Source organism: Carassius gibelio, chromosome B2, assembly GCF_023724105.1.
Source record: "Carassius gibelio isolate Cgi1373 ecotype wild population from Czech Republic chromosome B2, carGib1.2-hapl.c, whole genome shotgun sequence".
NCBI lineage: Eukaryota > Metazoa > Chordata > Actinopteri > Cypriniformes > Cyprinidae > Carassius > Carassius gibelio.
The window spans coordinates 26,490,778-26,503,134 of NC_068397.1; the positions used below are offsets into that span (position 1 = coordinate 26,490,778).

Here is a 12,357-nt window from a genome sequence, read left to right on the forward strand (position 1 = left end):
ATAATAGAAACGTTCTCTTTCTCTACCTTTTCAAGAAGATCTGCACACAACTCACGTCTCATATGCATATTTTTCTATCCGACTAATGGCACATGTATTGATAAATGAAACCCAGATGGGGAAACATTATCATTTCAAGCTGCAAAATACCTCAAAGACATGACACGACACACAAAAGATAAAAATCCACGTCCAGAACATAGATTTCCTGAGCTGTGTTATCATCATGAAAACCAACACACCAGAAGATATTATGTTCTCTCACATGACACCATATTTAGTGGCACTTGCTAAGATAAGCATCACTGTTATCAATACTGGATTTCAACACACCCTGAACCATAAATATTAAACTTCAGTAACTTATCTTGCACCGTTTGTGCTATGGGTGTGAGCAATACCTCAAATCAGATGAGAACCTTCCACAGATTTACACTGAAAACCAGAGACATGAAGACAACTAGCAACCACCCAGAAAACAAAGATACCACATAACATAAAACCAGCAGGAACACGATGTTGTTGTGGCCATTGTCTCTTGTCCATCAAGTTGTCTTTTTTTTTTTTACAATTATTGAGGCATCATTCATGTCCACATGTAGCACAAACATTAAAGTTTAATACTTAACTATAATAGTAAACTAGCCAAATGTCAGTGTAAGTGTCGGCAAAATGCATAAAATAGCAATAATATTACTGACAGATGCATTGATATGACAAGAGAGATACCGTACCTACAGCATGCAGGTAAAACGTGAGACCCGTCATTGTCTTGCATGAACATAAGGTGTCTAAAACTTCTGAGAGAAAAGATGAGCCTCAAAAACACGTGCCATACAAAGACATGTTCCTGGATCAACATTATTGTCCAACCAAAAATATAGACTTAACCCAATCCCTACCCCTAGAACCTAAGCCTACTCATAATTTATTCCTAAAATCAGTGAAAATGATAGCTGATTAACAATATTGCAGAAGAAGTTTTCTTTCTAAGCAACATAATCTCACATTCGTCTCTGGAATATACTTGCCAATAATTTTTGCGCTAATATACTGCATGAGTTTCTGAAAGCTAGTGCTAGTTTTTACAGAATATCATGTGATGAATGATGGACAAAGACTCGATTTATTTAAACTTCAGAATATGAATCCATCCATTTGGAGGATTTGAAACGTCTGCTATTTTGACTGACTTTTTATCTCGAAATTCAGATTTTTCTTCTCTCTCGCAATCACATGGTTACTTCTCAAACTTTCTGCCTTTTCTTCTCAAAATTGAGAGTTTGAGTAGATGTAACCATGCAATTGCGAGAGATATATATTTTTTTACATTTTGAGTTATAAGTTATTATTGTGAGTAAAAACTCGCAATTCTGAAAAAAAAAATGTCTCTGGCTTGTGAGATATAAACTCAAAATTGTGCAAAAAGAATATTAAAATTGTAAGAACTGCGGGTTTATATCTCACAGCTCGGGCTTTTCTCAGAATTATGAAAAACTAATTGGCAAGAAAAGTAACAGCTGAGAGAAATAACTTGCAACTTTAAGATAAAAAGGTCAAAATCGTGAGAACTAAGTCTTGTATAAAGTTGTATAAAGCTAAATGTGTGACGCCTAGTGTTTTAATATGTGTTCAGATTTAATAAGTTGGGACCCACTTTATACTGTAGGTGCCATTAACTAATATGTTCTTACAATCTACAATCTAGCCTACATAAAAGTTTTTACATTGTACTTGTATTTGAAAATACCATCCTTTATTTACACCTGTAATTATTTTCTGTAGTTCCATCTATAATCATACTGTTGACCCTATACCTCTACCCCTTAAACCTATACCACCAAACCTGTCCCTAAACTTACCTGTAACCCATCTCGAGTGTTTAGCAGTTAAACATGAACACAATAGACACACAACAATTCATTATTAATATGAAGTGGGAGTAAAAGCTGTGTAGTGTATTAGCACATTAATATCATAGCCCTTTACTCTGTCTCATTGTTTTGTTTTTTTTCAATGAATGTGAGGAGAATCATCAGTCATTGTTCAGTCAATATTTCAGTGCATCTTACCTGAACATATTCTGACTTTCCTTTACACATCTGAGTAATAAAGCATCTTCTGTGATGTTCTGAAGGACAAAGATGGTTGTGATGGAACTTTGTTCAAAGTTAAACGTTCTGTTTATGCAACTTAAGTAAAAAAATTAATTTGATCCACCTTCACCTTTCATTATAATTCTGATGGTGCACTTTCTGTTTAAGTCTGAATCAGGCTCCACAGAAACTATGATTGGTGCTTTCACAGAAGAATGAATGAAACAAGTGATTCTCATTCACTGCTGGATCAGGCCCGGACTCCACCTATGTTAAAGTAAAATAAACTATATCGTTAAAGACACTGATATTAACACCATACAAAACCATTTGAGCTGGCTGGACACAGAGTTGGTGTATGTTTCAGGCTCTTAATCGAAGAGGCAGATCTGCTTTCCCTTATAGCTTCTTCTTTCTGGGATCAGTGAGACCGAGACAAAGATACTCTATTCCTTCATCATTTTTCTCTTGAGAGAACCAGCACACAATGTTTTAGGCACAATGATCAATTTTGATAGAGTAACATTCTAGTAAGTTTCTGCATTCCCAGTGCGGCTCAGAAAGGAATATCTCTCATATTTTGAAGTGATGAGACTATAGACTCTATACAATATTAGAAGAAATAAGATATAACATTAGCAGTTACGTATTAGACAGGGGTGACCTACGGCCACTTCCTTACAGGAAATTGTAAGCTAAATAATCCTGATGGAAGAGAAGGGGAAACAAATTCAGAGAAAAAATGAACTGCTTCCGAAACAAGATTATATAAGTTGATTGAAAGACACAGTGAATAAAATAAACAATAATGAAGTATACATTAAAATACACACACACAGACACACACACAATGACTTACAGAATAGAGCTGAAATTCTTTCAATATTTCTCTCTCTCTGTCATATATATATATATATATATGATTTGCTAAAAAAAAAAAAAAAAAAAAAAAAAGAGCACTTAATTGGCAAACCAACTTGTATGACATACAGTAAATGATTTTTGGCAACTAGTTTTTTTTTTTTTTTTAAATCATTTTTAGCATTATATTACCCAATATTCAGCTTAAGATGCAGAGGTAAGAATTAAGAAATCTAAAAAATGTTTTCATTTTTCAAAAAAATATCTAAAAAGAATAATGCAAAAAAACTACCCTCCATTACGCTAAAAAAAATCTCCATTTACAGTTTTGACTGCTTTTCAGTTAATGTACCATTGTGAATTCAGAGAAAGGTAAATTAATAATTTTATAATAAATGCTTTACTGAAAACAGCCATCAATCCAGCTGAACTGATTCAATTCAGTTGCAACCTTAGATTAGTCAAATATGCTAATTGGTTTCAATCAGTATTCAAAAGAGCAACTTATTCATAAGTGCAACATCATTATTACAGAAGACAATATTAAACCAGCATTAAAGTGAAATAATAGAGGAAATATGTTCATCCAGTAATTTCATCTTTTAACATTACACCAGACAGCTTGAGGCAAGCCAGTACAAGGATGGGAATTTAACTCTTTCCATTATCCTGAGCAAGTTTCCCTGAAACCTAATGACTAACAACCTATCCTATATCACTTTCCACTCAAAAATAATCCAAATATACCAGTATGCTCTTCATTTAAACAAATTATAATTTAAAAATAATTATAAAAATGGCACATAAATAGAAAGAACTAGTGTCAAAGTTTGTGGTCTTAATTTGTCAAACAATAACCACTAGACCCCCAACCTACCCTTTACCTATTAGACCACATACACACACACACACACACACACACATGCACAAACAAATACACACAGATACTAAGATGATGTCTTCAGCCCAGAGGCATCCACCTGTCCTCATTTTGGATGCACTGATTGGTTCTCCCAGAGCAGGTATACTAGCAACATGCCACAAAAGATTTCAGATTTCTCTCAATATTAGCAAGTGTATGTATCATAACTTAGCTGTAACTTATTAGCACCTTACACATCAAACCAGAGATGCATCTTCCAGGGACACTGTGCATCTTTGTAACGATATTTTCAGTGACACAGGTATTTATTAATCTGTTATTATTCATTTAGTAATTATTATTCATGATTTATTGTTATTGTTTTATCCTTGAAATCCTTGTGACTAATTTGTCTATTATATTTGTCTTTGTTCTAAGGTAAAAAAGGCTGCAAGTAAGTATTTAATATTTATTCTAGTAATTAGTAGGGGTGTTAAGAATATTAATACAATGTAAAATTATGTACCACAGTTCATTAAAAGGTCTTAATTTACCAATTTTTATTTTTTATTTTTATTAAATTTAACCAATTAAAATCTTTAGAAATTTATTTACTTTAAATATTAAGTATTAATACACACTATTAGAATTTAAAATCACTGAAGTATTATAAAATACTTTTTTTTTTTTCCTCCAGGCTGCAACATAACATCAATATCATCACCCACTGCATCATCTCTCCTAGTGAAATGGAACTATTTTGCAGGAGCGACAAACTATATTCTGGATGTCAGGGCTGTGAATGCAACCAACACAGCACCTATCATTATTACACTCTCTGCGTCCACTGTGGAGCGACTGGTCCAAGGCTTAAGACCGGGACAGATTTATCTAGTGACTTTTAAAGTGTTTGTGCTCAATTATATTACATGCATCAACTCCCAGACAGTACAGACAAGTAAGTTATTGACCCACACATATCTTATTGAATTTCTGGACTTGTTACATTGTTTATTAAATTAATGTCATTTGTGCATGCAGTTCCAGCCACCTCACAAATAACATATTCAAAGGCAATATCAAGCACCTCCATCAGGTTTGAGTGGTCCAGTGCACAAGGAGCCGATAATTACATTTTGGTGGTGAATGGAACTTTCCATCCTGAGACTCAGAACTTCACATTTACCTCGCTAAGTGGACAGATAGACAACCTCCAGCGAGCCACTTCGTACAGCTGTTACATTTATTCTGCCAATTCTGCAGGACTCAGCGCCAAGAGCCTTGTCAGAACCATCAGAACATGTAAGTCTACTCAGTTCTATCCAGTTTTGTGCTATTTTCATTACAGCAGCGTTTTGCTACCCTGTGAATGAAATCTTGCCAATAACAATATCTTACAATAACAAAAAAATATATTTTTTTGTTCCACAGTGGTGCAGCCACCAGATAATGTGGCTGTGAGCAAGTTAACGCAGACTACGGCTCGTGTAACATGGAACATCGTCTCAGGTGTCCTGCTTTACCAGCTTTCAGTCATTGCCAATAACAAGCCCGGAGTTCTCCCGGTTATTAAAAACGTCACTAGTACCGATGTGAATATCTCAAACCTGGAGCCGTGTACAACATACACAATAGGGGTTGCATCTATCAACATGTTCCTTGAACCAGGAGAGTCCAATAATGTCACCTACTCAACTTCCAGTAAGTCAAGATGAAGCAGAACATGTCATAGCGAAACCTTTCAATGAAATCAGCAAGCAGTAGATTGATGCCTTGATGTTTTTTTGGATGCTTCTAGACTTGCATAGCCAAGACTTCATTTAAGAAAAAGGCCAGATTCTAGTCCAGAATCAATACTGAGCATAAACCAAGCCTAGAAACCAATGCTAGTTTTTGCAGCATCTGGATATGCAAGAATCTCTAACATATGACTTCTTGTTTATCTCAGCTATTGGAACAGTGTCCTCCATCTCTGTGGAGTACAACTGTCTTACTTCTACGGAAACGATTAGTTGGGATGCGGTTTTTGGTGCCACGTCGTACCGCGCCGTCATTACAGATGGTCAAGGCCGGTCGCTCAATTGCTCTTCAACGGACACCTCCTGCCAGATCTCGAATCTGGTCTGTGGAGAACGGTACACTGTGCGGATTACAGCCATCGCTAACTGTGAAAGCACTTCCAACGGCAGCTACTTCTTCGAGACAGGTAAAGACGCCCTTTCTCAAAGGTCACGCTCACACCTGATCCAGTCCTCTGAGAGGTGAGCAGGAAATCCTGTCGTGGTGTAGCAAGTCTGAAGAGGAAAACACCCAAGAATTACTATCATGTAGATTAAATTAGCTTTACGCTCCATTGAGGCAGATATTTTTTCTGGAAGTTCATGCGGTATCAGGTAGCAGAGTCCTAATTTAGCCCTTAAAGTTAGTAAATCTACCTGCCTTCTCTAAGATTATCTTTCTCAGGTTGTTTTTATCTACTCTCCACCCAAAAATGAAACTTCAAAACTCTGGCATCATTAATCATTAATCATGTATGACTTTTTGTTCTGCAGAAGATATTTTCATTTCTGGATGAACTGTCAATTTAAACCAAAATGGAATTGTATATTTCACCAGCAAATGCATTTCTTTTCCCCTTCTCTCAAACTAACAGCACCATGCCCACCCAAAGCGCCAAAAGTCTACCGCGAGTGCTCCACTAATGTCATCTTGTTCTCATGGGAGCCCACCAACAACACAGCTTATTACTTCGCCATTGCAGTGGACTCGGACGGCCTGGTAACTGAATGCGCCACTGGGGAAACCTCCTGTTATTTCACCGACACTGTCTGTGGTCAAACATACAGCTTCTACGTCAGCGCCATCTACACCGGAGGACTAGACTGCAACAGTGGAAGAACAGAGGGCTTAGTCGTCAAAACAGGTGAGTTGGTCATTTTGGTAAAAAAATTTAATTTTCCATGATTTCTTTAATGGAACACATCATTTTGCAGTTGTTTATGTCTGTGTGTTTTGTTTTCGGGTTTAGAAGCCATTTAAAAGACAATTATATTATCAATTTAACAGCACTAAAACACTATTGGATGGGAACATTATTTGAATTGAATTAAGATGGATTATGACCTAACTCTGCAATATCAACACTGTTATTGAACTGAACAGAATCCACTTTGAACTGACTTTAGGTGAAAAAATTAGCTACTTCGAAGCTGGATTAAACTAGACCATTAATTTATTAATCTGAAGCTATTTTAAAACTATCTGTATCATCTGAAGCACTACATAAAGTGTCTTGACTTGTTTTCAAATACAAATCTTAATTTTGGCCCCCTCTGTCTCCTTACCCATGAAGCCCCATGTTTGCCGCAGAACATCTATGCGATTGCAAATTGTAATAGCATCAGCAGTGTCATCATCACTTGGGACAAGGCCGCAGGAGCCGAAGCCTACGTCGTGGAGGCCCGAGGTAATCGTAAAGATTTCTACAACTGCACGTCTGCAAACACAAGCTGCACACTAACAGATCTGGATTGCGGAGAGAGCATGAGCGTGTGGATTGTTGCCACAAATGGTGAATGCACTACTGATCCTGTGATGGGAGATGTAGCAGACACAGGTGAGTGTCTCTGGATATCGTGGTAATATTAAAATGCGATATAACATTTGCACTTACATATTGTTGCTCTTTCATTAGTTTTGATTGCTTCTATTGTCCTCATTTGTAAATCGTTTTGGATAAAAGCATCTGCTAAATGACTAAATGTAAATGCAATATATATAGTGGTATAAGAATATGCACTTACAAAAAAAAAGTACTGTGGCATGGTATTAGATGATGATGCTATACACAATGTCCCTTTATCTCCCACTATAGTTCCCTGCATTCCTCAGAACGTGTCTGCTGTGGACACCTGTAGTTCAGACTCTGCCTCTTTCACATGGAATTTTGCCAGTGGTGCAATCATCTACATCGGAATGGCCGTGCATGCGACTGGCACAGTTCACACCTGTGCTGCCATGGCGACAGAATGCACATTCCCAGACCTGCAATGCGGCGAGGAGTATGATGCGTATGTCTTGTCAACTAACCTGAAATGCAACAGTTCTGAGAGTCAACATATCACCCTGCAGACAGGTAGGTGCACAGAAAATCAAAAAGAATGAATAAAAGGGGCCAGATATTTTAAAATGCTAAATAAATTATTAAGTAAAATACAAAAATTTGGATGAATAGAAATAGCTAGATATTTAAAATTAATTTCTTAATTTAATATAATTTATAAAATAATTATAAAATAATTTATAAAAACATAATAATTTATAAAATAATCTAAAATAAGGGGGGGGGGGTAATAAAACATAAATAAATAAAAAGGGTCTGATATTTAAAATGTAAATAAACAAAAATAAAAGAGGATGATGAAAAGGGGACAAAACTAAAAATAAGTGACCAGAGACCAAAAAAAAAAGTAATAAATAAAAAGGGACACATATTTAAAAAAAAAAAAAACATTTAGAAATGTTTATAATTCTTTTATAAAATACAAAAAAGTAGGCATTTAAAGTAAGCATTAAATGATACTGGACATCTAAAATGTAAAATTAAATAATATGTAAAACTAAACATAAAATGGGATGCCAGATACTTAAATGTAAGAAATAATATTACAATATAAAAAATAAAATGGTATGAATAAAAGGTTGAATATTTAAATTGTAAAATAATACAAAGGCTCAGAAAAAAAATGTCAAATAAAGGATAAGGATAATTAAAAAAATAAGGATAATTAAAATAGATATTTAAAATGTAAAATGTATTATAAGAAATAATTAGATATTAGATAAAATATATTTAAAAATATAAAAATAGGATAAAGAAAAAGGGGCATACTTTTAAGATGTAAAATAAAACAATAAGAGAGGATGAATGAAGGGGCCCAGATATATAAAATATAAAAATCACATGACAAAAAATAAATAAATAAATAAATAAATAAATAAAATAATTTTATCTTTTTTTTTTTATCTTAAACTTAACATTTTATATTGACTTGAGTGTTTTACTGTTTTTATACATTATATAAAAGTAAAACAAACTTTTTGCTTATACCAAGTAAATCTGATACATTCTCCGCTGTAGCTCCATGTGCTCCGGTCAGTGTGGGGGCCACTAGAGACTGTGATGCAAATCAAGCAGTCGTAAGTTGGCAGGCCCTTCAGACTGGGAGTCTATACACAGCAGTACTGCAGGATGAACATGGGCCCACAGTTAATTGCAGCTCCAGCTCTAACAACTGCACATTCACAAACCTGCTCTGCGGAATGAACTACAACGTCACAGTCACAACAAATGATGGTCAATGCGGAAGTCAGCCATCCACACCCATTCAAATACAGCCAGGTAACTGTCATGTGAGCATGCATACCTGTTTGCACAGTAATAACAGACTTTTGAAACTGACTATATATCTCTTTTAGTTCCCTGTGACCCTCAGAACATAACAACTGTGCTCCAGTGTGACACCAACACAGCTGATGTGACATGGACTGCCAGTGCAGGAGCTAATGGGTACACGGCAACGGCAACAGACGGCCAGCAGCAACGCTTAGCTTCTTGTCACTCTATGGAGACTTCCTGTCAGCTGACCTCTGTGCCGTGTGGGATGAGACTAAATGTGACTGTCCAAGCTGATGGCGCCACCTGCAACAGCAGCTCTCAACCTAAAGCTGTAGTGGAAACAGGTGTCAGCTCACATTAACATTTGCTAATTTCAGTGATTCATAACAACGTGTACAAAAAATGTGGTCCTTAAATACATTAGATGTATGAATTTCATATATATATATATATATATATATATATATATATATATATATATATATATATATATATATATATATATATATATATATATATATATATATATATTGAACAGAGCAATTGTTTTTAAAACCGATAAGATTTGTTTCTTGTGCACCAAATCAGTATATTAGAATGATTTCTGAAGGATTATGTGACACTAAAGGAATAATGACTGCTGAAAACTCTGCTTTGACATCACAGGAATAAATGTCATTTTACAATATATTCAATAGAAAACAGTTATCTTAAATTAAATATTATTCACAGTATCACATTTTAAAAATTGTGGTTTTCATAAAATAAATGCAGCCTTGGTGAGCATAAGAAACTTCGGTTGCACTTTATTTTACAGTACGTGTACTAACATGTACTTATAGTGTAACACAAGGTAACTACACGGGGTAGGGTTAGGTTTAGGGGTAGGTTCAGGGTTAGTACCTAGTTATTACATAGTTATTGTAATTACTATAATAAGTACATAGTATGAATATGAGGAACAGGACTGTAAAATAAAGTGCTACCGAAACTTCTTTCAATATCATTTTACTATCCCTTAAAAGTTTTGAACAGTAGTGTATATACAGTGTAATTTTTTATATAGCCTTTTTTTCATATAACTCTCTCTTCTCTTCTCTAGCTCCCTGCATTCCCACCAATGTCGCTGCTGTTCTAAACTGTTCATCCAACATTGCTTCCATCACCTGGTACAGTGCCCTTGGTGCCACTTGGTACTTGGTTAAGGCAGAAGGCAACCAAGGGTACAAGACGTCCTGCAACAACACTGTCACACACTGTGATATCCCAAACCTGCAGTGCGGCCAGGAATATTCCATCACAGTCATGGGCATGAATGGTGACTGCATGGGCCCGGCTAGCCAGCCTTTCACCCTTGTCTCAGGTATTGAACTCTAGCTCAATAGTGATAATTAATTAGAGATTGGAGCAAAAAAAAAAAAAAATCCTGATCTATTAGCAACCACCCAGAACATCCTAGCAACCATATAGCAGCATCTTAGCAGTTTTTGCATGGCAAGCACCATTCAGTAAATGTAAAAATATATAATGAAGTTGGTGTCTACATTTTTGTCATGTTACAGCTCCATGTCCCAACACTGGCATTCGAGCCAGTCTGGATTGCAGCACCAACTCAGCACTCATTTCTTGGACACCAGGCAACGGTTCACTAAGTTTCAATGCAACACTGAAGTCTTTCCAGGACCCCCAGAAGCACAACTGCTTGACCAACGGCTCGTCCTGTAGCATCAGTTCACTGCCGTGTGGTCAGCACTATAACATCTGTGTTACAGGATACGGCCAGACCTGTTCAACCTCTTCTAAATCCTTGGTCACTCTTGACACAGGTATAATATAAAATAACAACAAAGTGCATTTAGAATTAACTCTAATTTGCAGATTCTTCTGGCATCAGATGATACATTGTGCTAAAATGTTCTCATTTTTGTGCATGAATCTTTTCCTTTCCAGCTCCATGTGTTCCCACTCAAGTCGATGTGTCATTATCTTGTGGGTCGGACACGGCATCTGTTTCCTGGGCAGCATCTAGTGGCCTTGTTTCATACTATACAGTAACAGCAGTAGATGATATTGGACATACGCTAACCTGTAACTCCAGCAGCACTTCCTGTGACATCACAGGCCTGGAGTGTGGTCAGACGTACAACGTGTCAGTCACAGCTATGAGCGTGGACTGCACTGGGCAACGTAGTGAAGTGCGTCGCATCAATACTGGTATGTATTTTCTCTAAAATCATATTTTGCATAAAGCAAGTTTGTGCCATTTAAATCCAGAACGTTTAAACTATAGTACACACTATTATTCTATAAAGCACTTTTGAATGTTGCTACAAAAAGAAGAATTCAAGTGCTTTGACAACAATACTTCACATTTTAAATGCACTTGACAGCACAGATTCTTCTGAGAAAGATTTGTTTTTAAACATGCTGATGTAATAGTTTGTTTTCCTTTGTCTCCCAGCACCCTGTGCTCCTCAGTCTGTGGTCAGTCAGCTCTTAGACTGTCAAACAGGTGATGTTCAGATCAGCTGGCAGTCGAGTAAAGGGGCGCAGATCTACTATGCTCAAGCTAAATCCACTGACAAGACTCTGGTGTGTAACTCCACCTCCACGTTCTGCACCATCCCTGGACTCGGCTGTGGACAGACGTACAATATCACTGTGGTTGCAGAGGCCAATAGCTGTAGCTCCAAAACCAGTGAGATCAGTCAGGTCACGGCAGGTACAGTGACATTTGAACAAACTGAATAAAATAAATATGCACACTATTACTAATATGTCAAAAACAGCTTCATTAATCTTTCTTGTAACCTCAAATTTAATTATGATTTACATGAATCACAATATTTTCAATTTAAAACAGCAAAATTTGACGAAAGAACAGTGCATGAATACAATCAGAGTTATATTAAAAATGTCCTGGCTCTTACAAACTTACAAGTTTTAGACAGTGAATTGGGGTTGAGAAGAAAAAAACTTTATAAACCTTAATCTCTAGTTTACGCTAACTGTCAAACACATATTATCGAGAGAGTGCTTATAAAGTTTGGAAGAGCCATGGCATTTTTAAATATAAAATCATATTCACCTAGGATGGGTAAGTAAGATGGATAAGGATGGGTGAGTAATTCATGGGGTAA

At 36.1% G+C, this 12,357-nt stretch overlaps 2 protein-coding genes across 2 annotated transcripts; both read left to right on the forward strand.

The window, feature by feature from the left end:
* The first annotated feature begins 3,909 nt into the window (after positions 1-3,909).
* LOC127950650 (fibronectin type III domain-containing protein 7-like) lies at positions 3,910-10,594 on the forward strand. Its single transcript, XM_052547805.1, has 9 exons — positions 3,910-3,979; positions 5,251-5,520; positions 5,768-6,025; positions 6,473-6,742; positions 7,172-7,435; positions 7,694-7,954; positions 8,960-9,220; positions 9,298-9,561; positions 10,320-10,594. Exons 1-9 carry the CDS (start codon positions 3,910-3,912, stop codon positions 10,592-10,594), a joined length of 2,193 nt encoding a protein of 730 aa, XP_052403765.1.
* A 159-nt stretch (positions 10,595-10,753) lies between these two features.
* On the forward strand, positions 10,754-11,968 carry LOC127950651 (fibronectin type III domain-containing protein 7-like). Its single transcript, XM_052547806.1, has 2 exons — positions 10,754-11,431; positions 11,679-11,968. Exons 1-2 carry the CDS (start codon positions 11,380-11,382, stop codon positions 11,966-11,968), a joined length of 342 nt encoding a protein of 113 aa, XP_052403766.1. The 5' UTR covers positions 10,754-11,379.
* The last annotated feature ends 389 nt before the right edge of the window (positions 11,969-12,357 follow it).